General features: G+C 43.5%; 2 protein-coding genes across 3 annotated transcripts in view; both read right to left on the bottom strand.

Annotated features, from left to right (window-relative positions):
* galnt2 (UDP-N-acetyl-alpha-D-galactosamine:polypeptide N-acetylgalactosaminyltransferase 2) overlaps positions 1-19,086 on the bottom strand; it is a 50,041-nt gene extending 30,955 nt beyond the window's left edge. The window contains exon 1 of one of the 2 annotated variants that reach the window (XM_080026038.1): positions 18,658-19,086. In XM_080026038.1, coding sequence (XP_079882164.1) covers positions 18,658-18,753 — 96 coding nt within the window. In that variant the 5' untranslated portion in view covers positions 18,754-19,086. The remainder of the gene's footprint in view (positions 1-18,657) is intronic. The other variant, XM_080026039.1, reaches the window with a different exon arrangement.
* A 1,891-nt stretch (positions 19,087-20,977) lies between these two features.
* Positions 20,978-27,870, bottom strand: part of urb2 (URB2 ribosome biogenesis homolog) — a 14,021-nt gene continuing 7,128 nt past the window's right edge. The window contains exons 7-13 of the mRNA XM_080028631.1: positions 27,417-27,866; positions 27,024-27,184; positions 26,758-26,868; positions 26,274-26,516; positions 24,216-24,312; positions 23,448-23,581; positions 20,978-21,724 (exon numbers count right to left, since the gene is read on the bottom strand). Of these exons, the coding sequence (XP_079884757.1) occupies positions 21,527-21,724; positions 23,448-23,581; positions 24,216-24,312; positions 26,274-26,516; positions 26,758-26,868; positions 27,024-27,184; positions 27,417-27,866 (1,394 nt within the window). The 3' untranslated portion in view covers positions 20,978-21,526. The remainder of the gene's footprint in view (positions 21,725-23,447; positions 23,582-24,215; positions 24,313-26,273; positions 26,517-26,757; positions 26,869-27,023; positions 27,185-27,416; positions 27,867-27,870) is intronic.

Genomic DNA, 27,870 nt, shown 5'->3' with positions numbered 1-27,870 from the left:
TCCTCTCCGGGTCCCACTTCACGTTTGTTTATCCAAAGAATCTGGAACAAGTCACGTTTTTTTTCTCCCTCCTTTTTACAGACACACACACACACACACACACACACACACACACACACACACACACACACACACACACACACACACACACACACACACACACACACACACACACACACACACACACACACACACACACACACACACACACACACACACACACACACACACACACACACACACACACACACACACACACACACACACACACAAAGTCTATATCTTCAGGCAGTATAGTTCAACATGAAAGGGTGAAAATGACTGAAATAAGCTTGTTGCTTGAAGCAACTCTTTAAAAGAACGAAGCCAAAGCTGGGATGTCATCACACACAGGAGGAGGGTGAGGTTGTGCCTCTGAAAAGCAGAAATATTTGGAATACAATTGTTGAATAACATATGACTGAATTGATCTCTCCTCCCCTCCACTGATCAGGGGCCTGCTTCAGGTAGCTGGTTTTGAGGCAACCCAGAGTTTGTTCGCTCTGAGTTAGTGGAAACTCTCGGTTTTCCGTTTCAGGTAGCAGGTTCAGCGCAACCGAGTCAGTTACTGCGGCAACATATACGCCGTTGGTCTAACCTGCTGAATAGGTGATTTGACCTTCTCTGAGTTTGTTTTCACTTTACGCTGCAGCTCAGACTGAATAAAGAGTGTCACTGTCACAACGCGTCCATGTACAGTTTAAAGCAAAATCACTCCATAGAAATCTCCATCAGGACGTTTTTATCATTTCCTGATGATTTTACGTTTAATCGATCATTTATCTGATCAGTAGCATAGTTCTCAGCCCTTGTGCCGTTCATATGTGTTCACCTTACACATCGCGACCATGCTCTACATTCAGATTAATAAACCTATTGTATTGTATGTAGGCCTATCTCATTATTTATTGTTTTATTAACTGGAGTTTTTTAATGTTTGTGCCACTGAACAGATGTAGGCCTAGTAATTCTGCGGCTGCACGCGATCGTTACTGTTCACTTGCTTGATGATCACAAAGTCACAGACGAGCCTCTTTAAATAGCCTAATATGAATATAGAAAGTATAATTACTGTGATCACTAGAGGACAAGGGATCTGGTAGCCTAATAAATCAATCAGGCTCTACAATGGAAACTGTCATCTAATGTGTCTGACGTTAATGTCTTTCACTCCCCATTTAAAAGAAGCGAAAGTCTGTTTACTGCACAGTAGCCTATTATAGCTTTCCTACATAATACAGTGATGTCTTTAGATGTCTCCGTTTTATGGGGGATTTCTGTCAAAGATAAGCAAATATTTCATAATTCCCAATGAGCATATTTACAGAAAAAGACAAAACACGTATCTCAGTGTTTCCCCCAGCGCTTTATAGTTAAGGCGGCCGCCTTAGCAAAACCAGCTAAGCAAAACCTTGACTACTGACCGACCAAAAAAAAAAAAAAAATTAAATCTTTATTTTTTTTATTTTTAGTGCTGCACAATTCATGTACTAGCAAGCGCGATGTGTGATTTTTCATGGTCAGAAATGCGCGAAAGGCCGTGATTTGCGGTAAATAAATGTGCACATATGTCTCCAAGCGTTTCTCTCTGCTCAGACTATCAGCTGCTCTGTGTCGGGGGCTCTGCGCGCGCGACCGTCCCGCGCTGCGCGCGACTACGGCATGTACGCGGGAAACGAGCAGCAGCAAACCGACATTTAACCTGTGGCGATAATAAACGCAGTGCGGTTCTATGGGGATATTTAGCTGAACAGAAAGAAGTGCTCTGCAAAGCTAGACTAGTTTAACACTCCACATCACCGTGGCAACACAACCTATCGGCTCATACAGCGCAGAGAAAAGTCTGATACATGCATGAGAGTGATGGCCCAGGCACCTTTCAGTAAGTTTACAGAAGTGCACACTGTAACTGTCTTTGAAATGCATTTAGTAATTTTAAGGGGAAAACACATTGTATTATTTCAATTATTGAATTATTTTTCAAACAGCATGCTAGTGTAGCCATACAAGATTTATTTTTCTGAATTTTAAATGCTGCTTTATTTTTATGTTTTAAATTTGGAAATACATGTTCCAAAACAACCAATAACCTCTGTATTTAAAAAGAAATCAAGCAAGTAGGCTAATAATAACCATATATGAATTAATCGCATCACAGTATGCCTATTGTCCACAATAATCTCACAACAGCCCCCCATCCAAAAAGGAACTTTAAAAAGCACTTTGATACACATGTTAAGTGTATGGTCCATTATTTTTATTTAGTGTGTCTGCATGGTATTGCACCAAAACAGTAGAACTTTTCTTTAATTGTATTTTGTACCGTCTGCATGTTTGCACAAAATCTGCACATAGCAAACAAAATTGCACAACTGTAAGGTCAGTGTCATTCAAATAAACAGAACTATTTCTTTAGGGCGCATTGGCATCTTTGAGCAAAATACCCCCAAAATTTTCGCCGCGGCGCATAGCGCCGCGCCTCCTGTACGGCTAGACAGTGACCACCTTGACTAAGACATTTCCTGGGGGAAACACTGTATCTCCATAATCTCCTCCTCTTTATTAGAAACATATTTATTTACGTTCAAATAAGAACCACTCAAGAAAAAACTAAAATATAGATGGCATTGACACCACTCACCCAGCACTAATTAAGCTGTCAGATACATTTGGTGCAACTTAGCATGCAGTTACCATCCATTTGTATATTTGGAAAACTAAATAATAAAATATTCATGCAAACACCATGAAGTAGGACAGAGTGAGGACAGGTACAGAGAATAATACATTTACCCAAGCTTTCACAGGCAGAGTACTGCTTGGACTTGTTCAGTCAACCAACCCTGGAGAAGAAACAGTGCTGCTCTCTGTCTGTCTGTCTCTCTGGCATTTAATAAGGCATGACAGAGGGGGAAAGTCATCCACAGGATGACAGAAGTGTCAGAATTGTCTTAGCCACACACACACACACACACACCTGCTGGTGCATGGCTGTAGGGAAAAAAAATCTGCTTTGCTTCGAACACGTAGAGGAACTCATTTGGCCGTGTGAAGTTAAAATAATGTAACTCCTCCCTAATAAAACCTCAATGAGAGAGAGAGAGAAAAACAAAAAGAGGGGAGGAGGAAGACTTCAACATTGAAGCCCCCTTCGACTTTACTCAGTTGAGAATTCAGACTGCACTGAACAAAGTGTGACAAGTCTCACCAGGGTGTGTGTGTGTGTGTGTGTGTGTGTGTGTGTGTGTGTGTGTGTGTGTGTGTGTGTGTGTGTGTGTGTGTGTGTGTGTGTGTGTGTGTGTGTGTGTGTGTGTGTGTGTGTGTGTGTGTGTGAGAAAGAGAGAGAGAGAGATAAAGATAGGGAGGCTTTGGGGTGTAAGGCGGCTCAATGGAGCAATTGTGTGTGCTGGCCCTTTTCCCAAAACCCCATCTGCATCCTACACACACACACACACACACACACACACACACGCAAACACACACACATTCCCATACACAAACTCCTACCTAAAGTCAGACCACTCACACAGACCAAAACTAACTAATTATCTTCATTTCCTGGGTTTTTGTCACTCGGCCCAAATTAAGATTTACATTCAAATAAGTTTGCTCTTTCAACTCTCCTTGTCTACCTGCTGATCAGGATCATTTGCTGTAAAGACACAATTCTGCATCTTCAACTGCTCTGTGAAACTTTTGCAATGACTGGTATGTCCGACGTTGTTCAGCAAACGTCCACAGAGCGGAACATCATTCTCAGGGGGAAAATCAAGCATGAAGCATTTGAGCTGCTGTTCTCTCTGCAGCTGCAACTCAGCGACACTGGAGGAAAGAGGGTGGACGACTGGCCCACTGATCCAAATGAGGAAACTAACTACGGTAGATTGTCCCTAAACCTTAAACCGATATCCACTTTGCTGTCATTGTTTTTTTTTTTTTTTTTTTTAAATAAATGGATTTATTGTAGTCTGTAGAATGCCAGAACATTATATAAAATTCACAGAACCTTAAGACAAAAACCCCTATGACACAGAATTCACTGTCATAGTAGACAGAAACAGCAACAAACGAGAGAGATCGCATTCATTGGAGATCAGCTTAGCGAAGGTAGGCAAAGTATAAAGGACCAAGAGCACTAAATGTGCCTCTAAGGTCGGCCTGCTGCCCTGGACAACTAACAATCCTTTCATCTGTCTCCCAGACCGTCAGTGATGATTCAGCAGACACATTAAACAGAGCTCAGGTTCATGGTGTCCATTACATCTATTGTGGATGCACTGTAGCAATGCCTTTGAAGACACATACAGAGAGAGAGAGAGAGATGGAGGGAGAGAGGGAGAGAGAGAGAGAGAAAGGACAAGAAGTCTCAACATGTTGAGTGAGAAGGGTCAGAAACAGCAAACAGCGCTGACTCTGTTTCTGACTGTAGAGGGGCATGAACAAGCAGGAAATACAAAGAGAAATTGAGAAAGAATGCAGCAAAGACAGCCGGAGAGTACAGTTGATTCACAGCTGTTGAAAGACACAGGGAGGAGATCTGTGCCTGGACACGTCACCACAGTCGAAAGGGCATCCCTGTTACCATGTAAAAAGTATGATTTCATATTTTTGGCGGAAATTTAATATGATCCTTTAAGTGCTGACTGAGTAGCACACGAGGGAGTCATGACAGCTCCATCTGAAGGAATTGCACGCTCGAAAACAGACAGTCATCCGCCTAAAAGGAAACAGAAATGGTCAAATATGGAGGCATGAAATCTTTCAAAAAATGTAAGACTTTTTCGTGTCTGCAAAGATTAATCAGCCTTGCGAGAGCTGCTTATTCCCTGCAGTAAGTCAGCGGGAGTTAGAGAATTATTATTGTTATTATCATTAAACAAGTGATTGCTGATAATGGCCACGTTGTGGTTCAATTATCAGGAGAGAGGGGAGGCGCATGGGGCGAGAGAGAGAGAGGTGCAGGGGGCGTGCAGAGGAAATATGAAGTAGGGAGGGAGATGGAGTGAAGTGCTGAATCATGTGTGTGTGTGTGTGTGTGTGCGCGTGTGCGTGTGCGTGCGTGTGTGTGTGTGTGTGTGTGTGTGTGTGTGTGTGTGTGTGTCAGCAGAGGGAAAAAGTAGGCCATGGCGGAGGGCTGCGGAGAGTGGGGATGTTAAAATCCCCAATTTGGTCGTACCCAAACAACTTGCTTTCTCCATTTTCTTTCCTTGCGCCCCCCTTCCCCCCCGCTAACAGTCAATGATTGTCCCCTCCTGGCCACAGCAGTGGTTTGTGATTACAACCACCCAAAAGGTTCCTTTCTTGCATCCAGACAAGTGCTTTCAGTTTATCACTTATTCCCACGAAAGTGATTGTGATCTGTGGAAAATTGCAGCACTGGGTTTTAAAGAGAACAGAATGGAGAATAGAACGATGGGGCTTTGCTCCAAACGAAAGCTGTAATAAGCTTTGTGGCAGGATGATTTTACATCATGTTGCTGGGGTCATCAATGTTACAGCACTGATACAGGACTAGCTTTACGTCCATAAATACTTTCTTTCACGATACAAGGAAATGCAGGCAGGTAGGAGGTGTGTTTTGGTGAATGGAGGTGAGCATAGAGTTTTCTCTATACCAACTAGAATGTCACGTGCACGTGGCTGCATACTGAGACATCTTTTGTGTACATCTAAGATGTGAGTTGGAAACGTGGACATATAACCTTTGCTCTAGATTGAAAAGAGAGAAAAAAAATCTATACGTACAGACACTTCCTTGTTACACACACACACACACACACACACACACACACACACACACACACACACACACACACACACACACACACACACACACACACACACACACACACACACACACACACACACACACACACACACACACACACACACACACACACACACACACACACACACACACACACACACACACACACACACACACACACACACACACACACACACACACACACACACACACACACACACACACACACACACGTTATTACACAAGGCACACGTGCAAGAGCTTGATTCGCCCTACCCCTGTAGTAACTTACCATTGCATGTTAACACACTCCTGTTTGGACATAAAACAGACTCGTTCTATCCTTGGCTTGGCACCAATAACATCCTCTAGAAATACCAATGCAGCCACTCACCCAGTCATTACAACATGCTATGGATTGAGCAGCAACAAGGGCAACAAGATGTAATCGAAACAGCGGCAGAGTGAGTGATACCCCGACTTCCCTAATGTGGATCAAGCTACAAAAACACTGTAGATCCTATTCTCACATAAAGATGAGAATCACCATGAGGACATCACTATGACGCCATCAGGGTTACCAACTCATATAAAAGCCAAATAAGACATTAAAAAAGTGTCTTTAGAATCCGAGTCACACCAACCCAATGTTCTGTACACTGAACACGTAGATGAAGTGTGATGTTTGACTGCCCCTTTAAAGTCTGTAGCATGAACGATCCACGGGAGGTACTCACAAGGCATATTCTTTATTCGTCCACACCAGGTGTGTGTCCTTTCTCTGCATTATTAATAACACATCTGGTCTGGATGAATTCCCGTTGATGCGCGCATGTGTGTGTGTGTTAAAAACCCAGCGCAAGCACAACCTTTCAGCCCGTTAACACGCTGGGATCAAGGCACCGACTCGGCTTGTGTTACCGTGAAATTCCAAAACATGTCCGAGGAGGCTGGTGTTGTAGAAGGGCAGCAGAAGCAACGCTTTTAACATAGGCTAATTACATACTTCAACTCTTGTCCTGCAACTTTTTTTTCTGGCACTCAAAAGGAGTTATTTTTTTTTCCTGTAATGGGATACAGGCCCTTTGATACAAATTGCTACTCTCATCTTGAGGCTCTCCCCAGGGAAAGGCGTACGTCTAATTTTGAGTTATGACAGTTTCATTAACCACAGTAACTTATTACAGACCATAATCAAGTCATTTTACTGCTCTGACAGTTTAGGGGGGTGTGTACCTCCTAAGGGTGTGTTGGTTCCCGAGGTCGTAAACATATTATCGTCCTATTGTCCGCATGGGTCTGCAATGTAGGCCGAGATGTTTCCACTGTGGAGAGTATTGCCGACATGGAAGGATGAGGGACATTGACTTCACGTAATGAGGAGAGTATAATTTAGGCCATACTGTGATATGCTGTTGATTCCTAAAATCGTCTAAACTCCCCGCTCTAACCACTACAGAGTTTTGATTTGGGTAGTAGAGGGAGAGCTCGATATGCTGCCAACAAAATCAGAAACCAATTCTCTGGTGCCACCGTCTATCTCACTCCAGCCATCACAGTTTGGAAAGTGTTATCTCATTTAGCTGCGGTTGTGCATTTTGATCAGTCAGCTGACGGGAGGCCTGCATACCTCGCCATGCTGTAGTTAGTAACCTGTAGGTCGATCATTCACATTTATGGTGGCACAGTGAACTCTGACCTGACATTACACACACGCCGCGGTCGCCATGCAGTCAATGGACGGCAGCAGGAGAAAGAGTCAACATCTGACAAAAGGTTTGTCCATTGCTGCGTCTGTAAACTGTACATTAGCAGTACACTGACGTCAGACTCTAGTGCACAATAACATGCAGCAGTGAGAGGGCAATAACCAAGCCAAGCTATGGCGCTTACATGGTTTTTAAGTTATTCTTAGCCCGTCTTGATGGCGACTGACACAATCGCATCCGCTCCGCCTGCGTCAACCTGGAAGCGCAGATAAATCAAACCTACCTTTTAAGGCAGAAAACACACTGCACTTGTCCCAGAGCTCAGGGCTTTCTGTTACTCCCATTATGCGGAGGGTTTGAGGCCCAAAGTCGGTCACAGTCCTACTTCTGGTGGGTCTGTACAATTTAGCATTTTTAGACTTGGTGTTTAGGACCAGCTTGGGGGCAGTACAACACACACATAAAAGAATGTAGTGTGAAAAGCCCATGGTTAGGTTACTACTGCTGCTGGTAGTAAGCTTGACATTATGACACCACAGAAATGAGGTTAGCCTAAAATCTGTGTCAGTGTAACATATTTTCCTGACTGGAACTGATGGGTACAGCAGTCAATTTGGAGTTACATAGAATTTCCTACCATAAATCATTGTACTAGAGCTGAGCTCATACAATTACAACTGGCATCGGCTAAATGGTCCTTAGGTACAGCAGCGTAACCACTGCTGATAGGAGTTCAAGTTGACTGAGCATACGTTAAAATGGAGGGTTTATGTTTAAACAGAGGCATACTTTACAGTCAAGTTGAATGTATAAATGCGCACGTCTATTTTTAGAACCACAGTAGAAGTCTGTATTTAACACCAGGCTAGCTGTTCTCTCGTCTCAGGAGCTCCCCCCTTTTTGTGAATGATTCAATATACAGACTTTTTCCTTTAGAAGTTAAAGCACTTGGACCAATGAAACTTATTCATATTGCTAACTATACTCTTTGCAGCTTTTCTTTGGCCCAACTATGTGACACACACACACTCTTATTAGTCAATTGCACAAGGGGCTCCAACTTGCTAAAGTGGTCACCAGTTTATCGACTATACAAGTCTGACTTCAGTCAGTCAACAAGTCATTCAAACAGCCAACGAAGCAGCCAGTCCGTCAGTCATTCACTCTGATTCACACTTCCTTATTCTTAAACAAGAAGCCAGAAGGGTCGAGTCAGCACCTCAGTTTCCTGAAACCCATTTCAACACATGGTAAAGAGAAACTTTATAAGCGGCTCCTACTTCTTTACTAGCCTTAACCAATAACATTACAAACTTTACTGTGGAATTTGGACCTTCTTTATGGGTGTTTGTGTGTAGTTGTGTGTTCATCATTAAGCATGCCTGCCGGTGTGTGGGGTTTTCGAGGCTGGAAGGGTAAAGAGGCATTAGGAAGGCCTGTATCACATATGTACATGGAAGGTTTAATTTCAATCAATTTCATTAAGAAAAAGCTGTCAACCTTTATTCTACACATGGCAGGAATTCTTTTTTCTTACACCTATTTTCCTCAGCCTGCTTCTTCCCACTTTACCTGCAGTTACTTATTACCAACATTTCCAGAGGGCATGCCTGAGAAATCCTTCAGCAGCGGTGACAGTGACAGCTGTTCCAGTTGAGGAAAACTGCAGGTTGTTGCACTAACCTAAAACATGTCTAATGACCAGATTGCATTCAGTCCACTGCTCTGTCATTCTAACAAGGTCACAGCACCACCTTAAGTTTAACAGTAATGCAACCACTGAATACAAAAAGGCAAAGGAGTCCTGTCAGGTGGGTGCAGTGAGTGCTGCTGAGCATCAATAAACCCAGATTAGAAAACAATAACAACACCATAAGAATTGCCAGGGTTAAAAGGCACTGTTACCGACTGGCTGAAAACATTATTGAATGGCCATGCTGTGATGCAGGCTGAGAAATGAACACTTCCCACCGGAGCAGTGTTCAAAATTCTATCGACCCGCAAATTGGGCAGGTGGCCAGATATTATTATTTGGACATTTCTTCCATTTAAAAAAAAATCGGTTACTGTGGCTGCTGAGTTTCAACACAGAGGGGCCCTGACTCTGCTGTTGGTGAAGCTGTTCTATATACAACACATCTGACAGCCCCTTCTCCTTACTGACTGATAATAACTTATACATTAGGGAGCCATTATTGGCCAATATCCAGTATCGCTTTTTATGAATCGTGTTGTGAATAAAGAATACTCAAAACCTCTCACAAAATACATCTGAAATAAATTAGAGAATACAATTTATTTCACTGAACATTTGATTTAAGTGGTTAACATGATTTTCCAAGTCAGCAGAACCATCAATTACGAAATAACCTTCTCTTAGGAATATTGTGATGATTGTGTGTGATTATTCTAGATATTACACCAAAACATGTGAATGTTTTAGAGTGAGGTTGAGGTGTGAGACCAGGATGGCTGTATGCATGGGGCCCAATCTGCTCTGGTTAAATTTGTATCTGAAAAGTCACCGGCAACAAACAGCTTAGAGCGGAGCAGATGGAAAATCCAGACAGAGAATCTCAATGCTTAAAAAACAAAACAGATTGCGCAAAAACATTCCCAACAGACCAGAGCAGACAGTCTGTTCTTTTTTCCCCTGGAATTGTAAATATGTTGAAGCTACAAAGGTAGTTAATCAAGTCAGATCATAGCACACATGACTATCTTTACTCTTGAACAGCTGACCATAGGTAAAGAGAAATGGCAAAAATATTGCATTTGAAGAAATCCATGTTGTGCATAGTCTGATAGTTATCGTCAGAATTTACACACTTCTTTTTTCATAATGCCAGTCAGCCACACAAAAAAAAATGAAAAAAAGTATGATTTCTATTGAAGCATGACACAGTCCAGTATCTGGAAGTGCACCGAATAAATGTAATGGGCAGTTGTTGCATTTAGACGTGTAACACTTGTCATTTATTCAGTGATTTGAATGTCCTTCCCACAGATAGGGCGAAGGCAAACCACCATGGCCAGCTGCTCTCCCTATCAGGCCTATTTGAATAGTTTACCCAGATAACGCAGATTGACTGCTGCTGACCTGGCTCTTTGCCTCACTGTTACGACGTCAACATCAGTGTTGTGTCACAGCTACAACTGTTTTGCCTTGTGTGACGAATTGAATAAACGACGGTTGCTCTTTTCTCTTGATGTTTAATGAAAAAAAACTAAAAAAGATCTTCAGAGCATCTCTGCGCTGCTCACATTAACATGAATATCCTCATCAATTTCAACTTTTCCATGACTGCTTGTCATCTGCCAGGGAAGCAAAAATCACAGATGCAGCAGGCTTATGTTTAGCCAACAAATGGCCAAGAGAGAGGGCAGACACAAAGAAAGGAGGAATAAATAAAGTACGCAGGGAACAGATCATGAAGGAGGGAAACAATCTGCCGGAAGACGGGTGATAGCTCAATATAAACTGCTCTCTTAAACCATTGTGCCGCTATTATCTCAACTATATGTCTTCTTTCTCTGCGGCGTCTCAGTCTTTATCTCCTGATGTCTTCTCAGACGTCTTGCCTGTTCACCGCAACCAGTCAGTCATTGGGTTTGAGGGCTGGCAGATCAGGAACCTACTCCTTCTGACAGGTGGAAATATAACTGCTGCCAAACCTGACACAAACCCAACCACTCTCCTCTTTTGGATCCAGTCTCTCCTTCCTTCTCTCTACCACAGTGCTCCCCCTGCCTCATCATACTTTCGTCATCTTTCCATCATCAACCCCCCCTCTTTTCTTTTTCCTTTTTGCAGAACCTAACTTACAGTAAGCGAGCGGTTTACTTGAATGCAGAGTCATGCCTCTTCTCCACCTCTCCCTAAAAGCATGTCAAGCTTTCCATTCTTGCATGACACATAATGCTATTTAGTAGGGCAGCCCTCTTAGCTAATTAAGCTAGCGTTAGCCGCATGAGTTGGTTGAAACTGCATCTCCAGCTGAATGTGCATTTGATGGGTATGCGATGCCAGACAAAAAGTCATCACAGGGTACTTGATAAGTGAAGAAGGAGCTTTGTTCTTGTTCTTGTAGAGCCAGTTAGCTCTGCTGGTTTAAGTGTGATAGGGGAACATGTCGGACCAGGCGGTTATTTCATTCTAACGCAACTCTTTGGGTGCTAAGCTTTCATACTTGGACAAAGAAAGACAAAGGTTAGCTTTACGCTTGATCGTGTCATGATAATAAAGCCATTTAGCGTGGGGACTGATGCTATGTCAGATAACAAGTTGGCCCAGGGTTTGCTTATGTGATAACTTCCATAAATCCACTGGCTTGCATCATGGGAATACCCGGTCAAAAATGGATATAACATGGACACAAAGCACTACCAATATTGGATCTTTGTATGAATGGATGAGTCCCCGAAAATATGCATGTACCGGGATGATTTGATAAGCTCCTGTAAGGGTTAAGATGGCACAGAGGACAGCTGATTTGGAAGGGAGCAACAGCTGTTCGCTTCCACAGGGAAAAAGTAAGGAGTCCATACAATGTCTATATAAAAAAAACTACAGTGACACTAGAACAACTTATTTGGTGTCTCTTGTTACAAGAGTCAGGGGGAAAAAGAAACACGAAAGAGTCAATACTATAAAAACTGTCTGGTTCAGTACCGAGGGATCCCCCAGCTCAATTTAAGCCTTTCATCGATCCAGCGTTTACTCGATGGAACCACATTTAGTTAGTTAGCAATAATGGATATGCTTGCTGGCAGAAATTACATTGTATTCTGGCTTTATTTATTTAAGCCACAGGTCTTTTATCTTGAAGATTGTATTGCAGTTAAAGAAACAGCAGGAATTCCACCGCATGTGATCAGTATTATATGTCGAGCAGTGCATGAACATACACATAGAAAATGTTTGACTGTTAAGATTACAGATACACTGTGTGTGTGTGTGTGTGTGTGTGTGTGTGTGTGTGTGTGTGTGTGTGTGTGTGTGTGTGTGTGTGTGTGTGATTGTAAGTGTGTTGTGTCTTACTCCTGCAGACAATGCGGGCTCCTGTGTTGAGGAGCAGAGGGCCAAGGACATAAAAAAAAAAATTGCGATAATGCAACATCATCTCCTTCCCCCTCGTTGAGAGTGTGATGTGCAAACTCCTCCATTTTCCAATTCAACTCAGCAAAACCCTCAGGGCCTGTGAGAAGTCCCTCTGACTACGACGGTGAGACAGACAGTATTGATGGATACAAAGTTGAGGCATGCACAGACAGGCAGAAGCTGATTGCCCACAGCTGCAGATAACAGACAGTGGCTCTCGCTCAGGAGAACTTCTGGAGCAGCACAGCATTAAAAGCTCTCAGGATCCAGTTTACTAGAGGAGATTGGAGAATAACTGAATCCACTTCTCAATTCAATCTGCCACAAACTAGGAATGAATCCAAACCTCTGGCTCAACACAGTGAGAAAGTGAGCACTGAGCTGGCAGGTCATAGTTCCCCTGTCTCAACTCACAAATTGAATATAGTCATTTCAGGAAATGATAACACTACAATTTTACAAGAGAGACATGTGACAACTGGTTGACCTGATTTGGTAAATCTAGAAAGTGAGTATATGCCACACGCCTCCACTTAGGAGAGAGAAAAAACACACACACACACACACACACAGTTTACCGCGTTGATAAATGGTATTGTCCTACGGCTAGTAGATTCACTGATAGCAGCTGATAACTTTCTTAATAAATTGTTTGTTTTTCCTGTGGTCCGGTGCCACCCTGCTATCAAGCCGCTGATTAGCAGGAAAGTTAGACTCAACAGTGGGACTGGGACGTTGGATTCTCAAGAGCTTGCAGGAAAAAACCCTCACGTGCTCACGTGACACATCTGAAACAATATGGACAACAATGCACTTATACAGGTTTACTTTGCAGTGCACCCAGTTTCCCTGCTCGGTGTCCTCTTAAAGTTTCCTGTCATTCTCCATATTTTACATTGTGTGAGTGTGGGGGGTCACTTTCAATCCACAAACTCTACACTGCAGGAACACATTTGTCACATATCATAAAACTGCAAAAAAATTACTGGAGGCAGTTCATTTAATTGGCTTTATATAGAACCCACGGCCCTTTGCTGCAAAAGATACAAGCATGATAATGATAATATATTTCTGCATTCACAATATTACTATTTTACAGAACTCAGCATGTAAATGATAGAACTCCAATCTTCCTCTTTCAGCTCCACCAACAATAAGTCTCTGTCCAGTCATCCTGAGAAAATGCTCAAAAAACATTCAGTATCATTGTGGTAACTCATAAAATAAAGAAGACATTCCCAGACTTCCCATTTATCAGCGAAGATGACAGGAACATTGTGTACCAAGGTTTGCTCTTGACAACTGGACACACATGGTGACATTTCATTCCCTTTTTTTGACAGTAAAAAAACAAAAACCTACAAGGACTTTGTCAGGAATTGCTAAATTTATTTTACTCGCAGCTTGCAGGCTATGATAATTGTGTTCAAAAAGTGTCTTTAAATTGGCCTTAAGACTACTAACAAGTAGGGTACTTTTTAACTGATAAAAGTAGAAACACTGAGTGATGAGCTCTTTGATGTTAAGAGCCACAGTATCATGGGAGTGTGACAGAGCCGGAAAAGCAAGTTGAACTAATTCCTCTGGCAGAAACAAGGTCCTTCAGATTATTCAGACGTGGGCCTTTGAATTAGCTGAAGCTGTAGTGAGTGTCCTGCTCGGGCAATCACACAAGCAGTGACGATGACAAAACAACATGTAGCTTTAGGAGGTGCAAGGTTTTTTTTGTCACTTTGGAATGAGTTGCTTGTTGGGAGATATTCTGATTTTTCCTCCATTATCTCGAGTATGACTAATGAATGGAGGAGGGCCATACAAAGTGTGAATTATCACACATATGAACGTGACTCCCCAAGGAGACACATTTGTCCCTATTTTGAAACGTCCTAACACTGTTAGGTAATAATTACACTCACACGCTTTCAAATTCGCCTATCTGTTGCCAAGAGAGGGAAAAATATGTGAGGGTAAAGTAACAGCAGGAAAACACTAAGGAGCTTATAACATTATAGGAGGTGATGGTGAGGGCACAAGTTCTGGGACACTTATGCCTCGTTTCCACCGAGTAGAGTGGGTCGGGTCGGAGCGGCTCAGAGCGGGACAGCTCACTTTTAAGGCCAGGACACACCAGTCCGACTACCACGGCACACACCAAACAGATTCGTGTCCCCGCCCCCTCCCGACTCTACGACGGCGATTATCGGGCCGGTGTGTCCTGGCCTTAAAGAATCTCGGTGGTGTTTCCACCGCCGACCCTACCTTTACTGGTAGGGCGGGGTTTAGGCTGGACTGCGATAGCCACCGACAGAATGTGGGTCAAACTATCGGGCTGTGGAACAACTGTGGTCAAGCCAGCGGTCTCTCGTTTTTGCTTGGTCAAACCATAGATAGTAGGGTCAAACCAGCCGCTTCTTTATTTATTCCCCCCCGTGTTGTTGTGAGCACAGAGACGGCTCGGTGCAACTGATAAGGCCAGGACACACCAGTCCGACTCGTTCCGACTACCCAAAAAATGGAGTCGCCGTTTCAGGAAGCTCCAGTCTTCCCGTCGCGGCCAAAAAACACACCGAGACGACTGCTTATTTTCCGTACGCTCTGCGCTTGCGCAGGACGTAATGTCTCCACAACAGCAGGCGGCGCTAATCTGTATTGTGTGGCCCGAAGAAATACGAAAGCCGGAAATGATGGGACAGCTTTCTAGAGCATAAACATAGATAGAAATACGTATTTATATTTATGGACCATAAGAGCACAATTTTTAGCAGAGAGTGTCGAGCATGGTGTCGAGCAGTCAACAAGGGTTGATGCATGCGAGTACTCTCAAAACGAAACGAACAAACACATTAAAACGATGGCTAGCTGTTGTTAGCTGTTTGTGCTACCCGCCTCACTTCCGGGCTTCAATGATTCGCTAGCCCTCCACCAATCAAATTGCTCCAAATGAAAGACAGTCGGCCGCCGATTGAACATGTCGGCTCAAAACAAGCCCGACGACCTCTACGTCGGCCGACGTCACGGCACGCACCAAACAGATTCGTGTCCCGACCCCCTACCGACACTACGACGGCGATTATCTGACCGGTGTGTCCTGGCCTATAGAGACAATGAGCGAACAGCGCTGGCTGCGGCAGCTACGTGACATCGTAGCAGTGGGAACAGTGCAGCCAACTGATTCATTTAATGACGAGGAAAAACACCACACAATAAACAGTGCCGCGCTCACATTTTCGCCAAAACACAAGACTCTCTTCACTCTAGCTGAGGTGACTACACATGGCGGAAATTATTCTTTCGACCAACTGTGGTAAAGCCAGCGGTCTCTCGCTTTTGCTTGGTCAAACCAGCCGCTTCTTTATTTATTTATTCCCCCCGTGTTGTTGTGAGCGTGTATTTACTACTATCTATGGCGTAAAGACACAGAGACGGCTCGGTGCAACTCATAGAGACAGTGAGAGAACAGCGCTGGCTGCGGCAGCTACGTGACTAGCAGTGGGACACAGTGTAACCAACTGATTAATTTATTGACGAGGAAAAACACCATGATATACAGTGCTGTGCTCACATTTTCGCCAAAACACAAGACTCTCTTCACTCTTGCCGAGATGACTACACATGGCGGAAATGATTCTTTCGACCAATCAAATGACGGCAGTGTGTAGCTCCGCCTTTTAGGCACCCTTTCAGGCGGCTAGCTAGTACCCCTACAGAGGAGTACTGAGATTAGGAGCGGCTCAGAGCGGTTAGGTGCGCTTAAACCGTACCCTACCCAACTTTTGGCAAATGAAAAGCCAAACTACCCGATCCGACCCGCTCTACTCGGTGGAAACGAGGCATTAACTGCAAAACTATAGCACCTTTTTAAGACGCTCGGCTATGGGAACTCAAAAGATTTATTTTAAACTTCTAGATATTTTTTAAAGAGTGCCTTAAGCGCTTATGAATCAAACACTGTTTGTTTCATGATAACAGCGGTAAAACAGTTGCAGAATGCCTCAACTCTTTCCAGGAGGCAGGAAAAAGTGATGTGAACAACACTTCTGTGCAGCTCCACCTTTGTTTAAACAAAAGGTGCAGCCAAGCTCCACGTAAACATGCTTATCAAGTACTGTCAATTAACCCCCTTGAAACACACACACACCTATCGCAGCTATCAGCCTAATGGAAAAGTAAAAGAGCTGCTCTGGTTGACTGGTCAAAAAGCGAACGACAGAAAGATACGACGAGACAGGTGGAATACACACAGGACATTCACACTCCCAAATGTAGAGGGGTAATAAAGGCAGCGTACTGTGTGTACACAAGAACCCACGCAGAGCACTTCATGCATACAGACACAGCAGGGTACACTGGCATACATAAGCATGCACGAACACACACACACACAGTTCCCAACACAAAAAGTAGCCGAGTCGCTCTCACTCACTCATATGGATGTGTGTACAGTGTGTGGTAAAATGTCTTCTCTGACATGTGAACACCTGGAGGATAGTCAACTCTTGCATGATATCCTCCTGCATGTACAGGCCTGGTATATGATGAATGGAATCCATGTCCAGTCCACATACACACACAGACACTCCACCTAACCAACCAGCTTACTACTACAAGTGAAACAAGCTGCTGTAAACTGGGTACATGACCCACACTGGAAAACTAAGTAACCAGATACATTTTGCGTTTCAGCATAAAGAAAAGGGCATAGGTAAAACTATTGTAGTCCAACACAACAGTCCTACAATAAATGCCCCCTTCATAAAAGGTATTATGTCCATATCTTTGTGAATTGAGCTGGTACTGTATCAGAGGTGTTGATTTTAACTGTGGGGTCATTTTTGGAAAATTAGATCTGTGGTGCTGAGTGGCGTCTCTTATTATTTTTCATTAGTGACTCATCTGGCAGGTCATGTCTCGATTAATTGTTTCATCAATAAAACATCAAAAGATTGTGTAAAATCGAAATCACCATGACACCTTCAATTGTCTGGCTTTGCCCAATCAACAGGCTGAAACCCAAGAGTTTGTAGCCGTTCAGAGTGAACAAATGCAGACGTGTTACATTTGAGAAGTTGTGACCATCACATTTTTTATGTTTTTTGTTTGCAAAATAACTTATATTGTTGTCAAATTGTCTGATCGACTAATCAATTGTTTCAGCTCTGGTTATAGCCCTGGGCCTACTTAAAATGTTCACTTGTTATTAAGCAAATGGAGAATGCAAAATACAATTGAATCTCAACAAGGGGGTTTATTTCTAGGTTCTTGTAGAGTGACCGCAGTGATTTAAGCTTTGTAGCCCAAAGCCTATGGGCGACCTAATAAAGTGGCATCTGGGTGTTGTAGACTAGGCCTAGCCTATATAAAATAAAACATGTTCTAACCTATTGTTTTAACACACACTGTATATTCTTCCCACAGTAGAAAAAATTAAGACTAATTTTTCAATTGCGGTCTGACAGCGTATTGGTATCCGGCGTTAATCCGCACGCTTCCTGATCTCTGCTCATTTCTAGGAGCAGCAGCAGCAGTTTGTGCTGACGTGCTGTATAGGCTAAACACTCCCCCACACCCCCCTGGCCCTGTGAGTGAGCCAGGCCAGCAGCCTAATATTGTAACCAATCACTCCAGTCGACAAGTTTTCACCTTCATTCTGCTGTCACATTAACCGGCGCCGCCACGTTAAAGTGGTGAAGGCAGTCCGGTGTGGACGTGCTCCGCACCCACTGCCACGGGGAGGTATATCACCGGCACAGCGGGAGGTGTGTGCACGCCGAGTCGGCCAGCTCTGCTAAACCTGCTGCCCTATAGTCCACACTCATTTCCACCAAATCAATGCCTGGCCACTGAAACTAGCAGGCCCTTTATCACATCACACAGCATCGGTTGCACCCACTACCCCCCGAAAAAATAAGGCAAGAGGCACAACAGCGCCAAATCACGCCGCTCCATCTCCGCTTTGTCCTGGAAGAAAACATCCAAACCGACACCGCGGCGGACCATGTAGCCACCAGAAAGAAAAAGCAGTCGAGGAACGGAGAACCTACCTTTCGACTCAACGATGTCCCCGAGTAGAAGTAGTAGGCTATCCCCAGCACCCAGAGCACCGCAAAACATAACGTTATCCTCGATTTCCTCCGCATGGTTGCCCACTCTCTCCGTCCTCTTTCCTGCCTGTGTGTTTCGTGGCTCTGGTCTGGCTGTAGCTCTGTTAGCAGCGGCTCTTTACGGTCGTGCTGTGTCCGTGCAGGGCGCTTCGCCGTGCGGCTTCGGCAGCTCTTGTCAGTCCGTCAGGCGGAGAGCGGAGGGAGAGCAGGAAGCAGCCAGCCAACATCAGCAGGGTCAGAGGGCAAAGGCTAGCCCCCTCTAATCCAATGAAACACCGGCTCAGGCAGCCCAGGAGGAGGGCCGGGGATGGCTAGAGAGTCGATGGAGTCGATACGTACCGTACGGGTAGTGTTAAAGGCGAGCAGACAGACAGAGGGGGTGGGGTCTGTGCCTGTATGTAGCAAATTACTGTTGTAGAATTTCAGTAATGTGGCTCGGCGAGCTGTGAGTGAGGATCCACTGTCTGCTGTGGTGGAGCTGCACGCGCTCCGGGGAGACGCTAGGGGCGCGAGACGCTGGGGCTCAACCATAGACTGTTGGAAAACATAGGCTTATAGGGGTTCAACTCGAGAAAACAAAAGCTTTATCTGTATTTTCTCTGGTTCTCAGCCAGGCAAGCACATTAGCTTATAGGAAGATCCACTTGTTTTCCCTTCCTCCCTTGGTTTCTTCCTTCCCTTCTTTCATCAGATTATTCTTTTCAGGGTTCCTCCCACCTTGATTCCTCCCGTTCTGTCTCTTTCTCTCCCTTATTTCCTTCAATCCTTCCTTAGCCTAGCCTACTCCATCCTTCGTTTCATGGTTTCTAATTCCTTGCTTAATCCATCCCCACTTCCTTTTTGATTCCTTTCTCTCTTCTTTATCTCCCTTGGTTCTCCCTTCCTTCCCTTGGTTCTTGCCGTTCTGTCCTCTATTAATTTCATTCTCTCTTCCTTTTTAGTTGCTAAATGCTAACAAGAGCATTTTTGTTTAAACTTTAATGGTTCATGTTTTGGACTTTGTATGGTAAAGCAGAACTTGCCTGTAGCCTATTTATTGGTTTAGAAGTGGAGACCTTTTTCTTCTTCTTGTAAACAGTTTTTATGAACAGTATTTCCTATAGCAGGACATGTGACCTACCAAAGGACCTCCAATAAAAGCACTAAAAGCTTGCTTCCAGTTAAACAATAACCATGTAGAATAAAGACAGTAACATAGCAACATGAGAAAACCACCACTAAACAGACATTTTTGACATCCCCTTTTCCCCCTTCAACTTCAAAACAGAAAATAGACAAAGTATCATGAATAGATTCAAGATGTTGTAACAACTTTGGCAGGTTGTATCCATGTAGTAGCAGCTAAATGGCAGCAGAAAAGAGGATCTCCAAAAAATTCAGTGACATTCAGATACAAGGAAAAGGAAGCATCAAGGGTCACCTCATCTTGTAGTTGATGGATCCTGTTCTGAAAATGTTCGGCGAGAAATTTTGGAGCTAGTCTACCTGAGTGCAAATGGAATTTTCTTTGGAGAGAGTTTGCCGAACACTTATGGCTACACTAAAAGGTCTATTTCATGTTAAACGTGGTTCATTATTTCTCATTTCAATGGTGACAAAATGTGACAGGAGAGCAAAATGCCCTGCAGTACAAGTAAAAAAACAAACACACTCAATACACTCTTTGGTCTGTTCCAAAGAGTTTCCCAGTAGTATTACAAACACACACACACACACACCCATATATTTATTCATTGCTGCTCCCGCTGCGGTTGTCTTCTCTGAAGAGAGCCTCAGTGTGTTTATGTTACCTACAGTTGTGTTGGAGGCTGGATGGATGGATGGAAGTCAAACTGAAGTTAGAGAAAGAGAGGTGGCTGGTTAAGGAGCAGAGAAACAGATGTTGAAAGAGGTAAAAGGGTTTTTTATCTTTTGCCCTTTGGCTCGGATCTCCTGAGCCAACTGTTAACGAGGGTCTCAACTTACCCATGAAGAGGGGCAGTTTGTTTTTCAAGACCTCCTCCAGAAATAGAGGGGAGGCAACCAATCTGCCTCTAGCCTATGAACTTGACGGCCATCTTAACATACAGTGCCCTTAGAATGTCATGTCATTTATTCTATGTATTTTACAGTAGCAAAGCAGTAACTGCATTGTATTAATCAATAGCAAAATGCACATGAAATATATATATAAATATTTTAAATAAACAGCAATGCTTTGCACAAAATGAGAGACTTGAGACGACATATAAGTAATGTATCTGTATTAAATCATTTGGTTGTTAATAAACAAAAGCACGGACAGCAACATAGAAAAGATAAAGTATAATTAAAACACATGTCCATGTTTTCTTCAGCAATTCCATTAATGAAAATCTTTTCCTCACAGAAATCAGCTTTACAATGATAAACATTTTGCATATGATTTGTCACTGTTGCCGTGAGAGGTATTGACTCCATAACAGTGTGAAGGTCTTTGAGCCTTTGTTTGTTTGTCTATGTTTGTTGTAGGGTGTCACCAGTGATCCTTACTTTTATATACCTTTTTGTTTGCACACAACATACGCCACTCAGTTACTGTATTTCAGGCAGTGCATTTGTGCCTGTGGGTTTGGTCATAACAAACGTCAGACCATTGCAAATACATTTTTGTATCTAAATATTCAAAACGGTGAGGTTGTTTGAAACAGTTGCTGGCTGGAGAGAAACTAGAAGAAGATACTGGCACAAAAGCAGATATTACATTGAAACTTTTCATGGCAACAAAATGCATTCCGACCAAATGGAACTGAAAACTAAAGCAAATGTTGATGGTGCTGGTTGTGGCAGGTCAGACAGTGTACTTTTCCTCTCCTTGCCTCTGTGCTTTGTGGTAGTGGGTGTAGCTGCTGTACAGCTCATTGAACACTTCTCTGACTCCCATCTGCAGTCCGGCGGTCAGAAACTTGATATCCTGCTCCACACACAGGTCCAGTATCCGATAGATCCCCTCTGTCAGATGCAGCTTGACGTCTGGCCGCAGAGTAACCTGGAGAGGCAAACAAAGAGGGCATGCAAGTCATTTAAAATATGGTAAAATCAAGTGCTGAAGCATCCGAGGACAAACAATGCTTATATCTGCTTGATAAATTCAATCTTTGTTTCATATCAATGGGCTGTTCAAGCCATCTCCGCTAACCCCGTTTTCCTCATGCACTTTAAGGAGACCATGTTTTTCTCTTACTTTGTTAATGAATGGCAACATGAGACACCGTATGTCTGTGTACAGCCTGAAGCCCTGAAACAAATAAATCCAGCCAGCAAAAAAGAAACCCTATCCTTTTCCAAAGCGGGAGCAATGCACACTTGCACATACACAAAACTCAATGGATAAACAAAGTGCTTAGTGAACCCTGAACAATAAACCAGGAGAACATTCAGTAGTGTTGGGTTATTCGTCATTGTTATTATACACCCCCACAGATATACAGGTGCTACACACACCATGACCTGATGACTGGTACAGTTGGCCCACAATCCATAGACCTTCAACACAAACCAATACAAAGAGTGTGAAGATGATGGGTGCTCTGTGCTCGTGACAGCACCTGTTAATGATTAGATAAAACCTCGATCACTTTATTACAGTCTAGTTAAAGCAAATTATGGAGTTTCTGTGAACAAAATGAACCCATAAAATGGCTTTGGGTCTTATATTTGGGTGTGCTGAAAGGAGTGTGCTTACCGGACCTCTGTAACATGCTCCTCAACTCTGCTTGTGTCAGCGGCTTGAGACTATGCTGAAAATTCACAAACACCAGCATACAAACTGTACTTTATAACTGCAGCTCCTGCCTAGACTTATAACACCTGGTTGCTGCATGGAAAGTTCAGTTCAAGCTAAGAGCCGTTAGAAACAGTTAGGACACTGAAACAGCTGAATCACTTGAGATTTACAAAGAGAGGTCCATTGCTTTGAACAGCCCCATTAAAAAGAACAGCCAAAATCCAATTTAGGGATTATATTAAAATGACTCACACTGAGTTCAAGAATACCAAACACCTCTTTTCTCACCAGCTCTGTTTGTCTGCCTGCCCTTCTGTCTGTTTAGGAGGTACCCTCATGTCTTTCCTCCCAGTGTGCGACTCTACTGGAAACTGCTGAGTCAGGTTGGCGTCATGTTAAATACAGTCTGGTTGCGGAGAGGAGCTGCGTTCACAAGCCAGACGTGACTCAATTTCAGCCTAAAGCTTCATTCTAGCACATGGAGTTACAGTAATCCTGGACCTGTTCACCCGCATAAGTGAAAATCTACAATCTGGCCAATGGAAATACTGTCGTCTCTACTCGAGGGCATAAGCATCTCTCTCACTTTGCTTGGCTGAAATTCGTTGACTAACTGGACTGGATTAAAGGATCAGCTGAGGTCTTTCTGCCTCATTCATACATGTGTGCGTGTGTGTGTGTGTGTGTGTGTGTGTGTGTGTGTGTGTGTGTGTGTGTGTGTGTGTGTGTGTGTGTGTGTGTGTGTGTGTGCCTGTGTTTGTTGGAACTGTGTCACTCATAGCTGGAAAAAATCCCCAGGGATGACAGATGAGGAACAGTGTTGACTCCGAATGATACTGTAACTGTGTGGGACTTTGTGTGTGTGTGTGTGTGTGTGTGTGTGTGTGTGTGTGTGCATGCTTACCTTCTGCAGCTGTGTGTGTGTGTGTGTGTGTGTGTGTGTGTGTGTGTGTGTGTGTGTGTGTGTGTGTGTGTGTGTGTGTACCTTCTGCAGCTCTGTGACATACTGAGCCACCATGAAGGCTGACAGTGTTGTGAAGCTCTCAGCTGTAGCAGCAATGTGCGAGTACATCCTTTCTACCAATCTGGAGCACTGCAGATACACAACACTGTCTGGACCTAAGAAAACAGAGATGAATGTTTATTCATTAACCTTGGAAGTCATGAAGAGATGAGGGGAGTGGAAAATGAATGCACATCCGGAAAAGGAGGAACGCAATGAAAATGACAGATATAGAAAATAGCATGCCTATTGCTTTGTAAATAACTACTTCTTCTGTCAAGACCAAGTAGAGATCTATGCAACAGATGTCTACAGTTTACGGTGGAACATTTATCAAGCTGGTTTTAACATTTCTCTACTACTGAGAGCAAAAATCTGCCAACAGTGTGTGTGCTTGGCTGTACCACTAGCTTATAGTAACAGGAAAAGGGGAGAAAGATCAATTTCCTCTGTAAAAATTTAACACAGCATCAAACAGACTTCATATTAATCTAACTGAAGTGCAGTGCAATGTCTTATCAAACAGTACATGAAAGTCATTTTATTTATTGATATTCCATCAGGGCTAATGGGGACTTTTATAAACTCTTTATTACTTTCTCAATCTACAGCTCAGTGAAAACTCAACTCCCTGCTTTACAAAGTCAGTTAAATCAAACAATTACTGGAACAACTTGAATGTTTCCTTTCAAATTAAGTTATGATAACAGTATGAGTCTTCTCATATTATGTATTCTCTCTGTATTCTACCTGTGTCGGCGTCCCCTCTCTGCCGACCTTCCTGCATGATGGATGCCAACAGACGATGGAAGACATTTAAGAATGACGGAGCTGCGTTCAACATCACCTGGACACACACACAAAGTAAAAGGTCATAAAATATATTCATACAGTCAAACATTTGTAGGATTACATAGAATTCATTTGTGGCTCTTTTTTTATAATTGGTTAAAAGGGGACATATTATGAAATACATTTGAGTATCTGATGACTACCAACCCAACAACACATAAGGACGTAAGACAACCCAGTCAGTTGCTTAACAGCTGTCTACGTAAAATGAAGAAAATTATTCAGCAAGCCGTTCAAATTGGTCACCGGTTGGATGTCACAAAACGGTTTCACAGAGAAACTTAAAAAAAAAAAATTTGAACCTGAAAATGTGCATATTAAGTCACCTTCTAGTCAGTTTGATTGGTATTAATCTCAGCCATTTAGAGTGTTTTTTTTTTGCATTGCACCAAAACAGGCAACAAAACACATGATACTTTCAGAGAGTGATGAAAAATGTTTTAAAATAAGCTTATGGGACAATTAAACTAAAATAAAAGAGAAAGCTTTTAAAATCTGGACCAAACAGTGCTGTTTCATCCATCACTTTCACTGCCTGAGCCATAGCAGAGCAGCCCACAAACTTAAAGTCCAAAAAATTACTGAGGTAAAACTTGGATTCCCACAAGAGCTACGTTTGCATTTCTGCCCATACCAACCCCCCTCCTCTCTGTTCTCTACTCAAGGCCGACAGTGGGCTCTGAGGGAGGGGTGCATAGAGAGAAAAACTATTAAAGAGGGGGAGATGATGTCACCAGCTTTGCTTGGAGCTTAGTAATGGTTTCCATCGACTTCAACCCGCTCCATGCCAACCTAAGTGGCATGCCAGCACCCCCTACCTCTCCACCTCCTTCTCCCTCTCTCTCCCTGTCCTATCACACCTCCTTTCTACAACTCACTCCACTCTTTTTCTCTTATGAACTGATTCTTAGTCTACTGCTTCCTCCTTCACTGGTTATATCTGTATTCCCCCTCTCCCTTCCCTTTTGCTCTGCACCCCCCCCCCCCCACACACACACACACACACACACTGTATAGCTGTGTTGTGTCCTCACAAACATCTGATATGAGTTAGCTGGTTCTTGTCCCGTTTTGGTCTGTGTCACCACTTCAGAACAAAAGAAAAAAACGGACATTTCAAGAAAGCGAGAAAACTAAAAATTATCACATTAACACCACTTTAAGGTCAATGCAACTGGCAAATCAAACAAAAGGACGTGTGCGGGCTGGAATGCTCATTTTATAGTTTTTACATTTCCAGCAAAGTGTCTTCAATAGGGGACGGATGTGGTTCATTCCTTACACTCTGGGTAAAATTTAAGCACTCCCAGTAAAAGCTAGAAATGTGGACGTTAGGAGGTTTCCGTGCAACTGCAGTGGAACTCTGGTGAGCTCCAATATCCATTTGTTCGAGGCGGCACACCTCTGGGGCATCCAGCGGCCTCAACAGCAGAGTGCCACATATTCTTCAAATCATGGATTCAAATCAGCAGCTTTGACCTATAATGACCTCCATACGGTCGCACACAACACCTGGTTCTGGTTGTGCCCGTGTCAAAACTGAAGCACAGAGGAGATCTAGCCTTCTCAGTGGTGTCCCCCACACTGCCTGTTTTTAAATCCCGTCTGAAAACACATTTATACTCCTTGGCTTCTAACGCAGTATGAGAGCATTTCTTTGTTGTCTGTTAACATTGTCTTTGTGTTTCTACTGTGTTGTTTTTTTTTTGACTGTACAGCACTTTGGCCAACTGTTGTTTTTAAGTGTGCTCTATAAATACATTTGAATATAATTGAATTACACAAGGGTGTAGGTTCTGTTTCTACATCAGTTATATTATTTTTTCCTTTTTTGATTTTTTTATCATCTAACAAATGTTAAAATCAATAGTAAATGCATGTACACCAACAAAAAGCCACTTAAATGACTGCTTTCGTCCTCGGCCTCCCCTCCATAACCCATCAGCCTCTTCATACCTGTGGGTGACACTGGACGATGGCAAACAGCCCCTCATGAACAGACAGGAAGGCTGATTGGTAGACGCTCGGGATCAAGTGGTCGAGGGGAACCGACTGGAGCGCTCCCAGGATCAGTACCACATGATGAGGGTTGGTGATGTGCCCCTCCCCCTGGCGCAGCAGTGATGTAATTGACATAACCGTAGGAACGGTAAAGGGGAGGGTCAGAGAGACATCCTGACTGGATGATCTGACCAAGAACTGCAAACAGGACAAGACGCATGGACACAAGTATGAGAGAGAGAGAGAGAGAGAGAGAGAGAGAGAGAGAGAGGAGAGAGAGAGAGAGAGAGAGAGAGAGAGAGATGAAAGTTGTTGAAGATACAGTCACACACACACGTGAGAGAGTGTGTGTGTGTGTGTGTGTGTGTGTGTGTGTGTGTGTGTGTGTGTGTGTGTGTGTGTGTGTGTGTGTGTGTGTGTGTATGTGTCTTTTTCTCACCACCATAGCAGATATAATCTGTGGTGCAATGAGCCACAGAGCTTTGGAACACTGCTCAGGTAGGTGACAACAGCACAGAAGCTTAATGATGACTACTGCAGAGAGCACCTCCTGGAGAGTGAGAAAAACAGGTCATTAGCTTCTCTAACAGCAAAGATGATTCATTGTTAAATAAAAAAAGAAGAAAATAAGCTAGATCTCCTACCAGGTTTTATTGTAATGTACTAAATAGTGAAAATAGTGTTTAGGACTGATGTGGAGCTCACCCTGTAGCTTCCTGCCCTCAGTTTGCCAATGTCCAGTCCTCCTGTGATCAGCAGCAGCAGCAGGTTAAACTGACCAGTGCTACTTTTCTCCAGCAGGTGGCACAGCAGCTCCTGCACAGCTGGCTCCAGCTCACAAACGTCATTGGAAGACAGCCAAGAAGCTGAAAACCAAGCTCAATGAGATGATTTTTGCACGATTTGCTATGTCTACTTAGACTTATAGTCATTTATTAGCTCTCTCAATACAAACGCTTTGTTGTTTTTTTAATTATCTGAAACAGGTGGCATGGAATAAACTAACAACACTCATATGTGCACAATACACAGAGGTAATTAACGAAAGGACAACACTGGCTAATATATACAGCTGAATGATGTGTTTTGTCCGTGTACCTGTCAGCAGCCTGTGCACAGTCTGTAGTATCTGCATGTACAGCTCGTCTAGCTCCTTTCCTCCTTTCTCCTCATCCTCCCTCTCTCCACTCGTCTTCTCCAGTGCTTTGTAGAAAGCAGAGAGGAAACGGAGAGAAGTAAGCAGGAAGTCCATGGGTCTGTGGGCAGAAGTGATTTCTCGGAGGATCTGCTGGCAGAAGCCCTGATAGAGGCTGGTGTGACTGAGGGTGAGCTCGCTGGCGTTATGCTCCTTCTCTCCCTCCGCTGACTGCGAGGACAGCTCACAACTCAGCATGACGGTAACAACCTCTACCAAAAAGGCTTGGCCCAGGAAGCTGGCCGGCTGGAACACTGACTGGCTCACTGTCTGTGGCTTCAGGACGGATTGAATAGCCGGCCCAAGTGAAGCGGTGGTTCGTGTTAGCATTTGGGTCAGGGTTTGATCCATCGGTTT

This window comes from Ammodytes marinus (genome assembly GCF_949987685.1).
Source record: "Ammodytes marinus genome assembly, chromosome: 1".
In the NCBI taxonomy this organism is placed as follows: Eukaryota; Metazoa; Chordata; class Actinopteri; order Uranoscopiformes; family Ammodytidae; genus Ammodytes; species Ammodytes marinus.
This window is presented reverse-complemented; position numbering and strand designations above follow the sequence as displayed.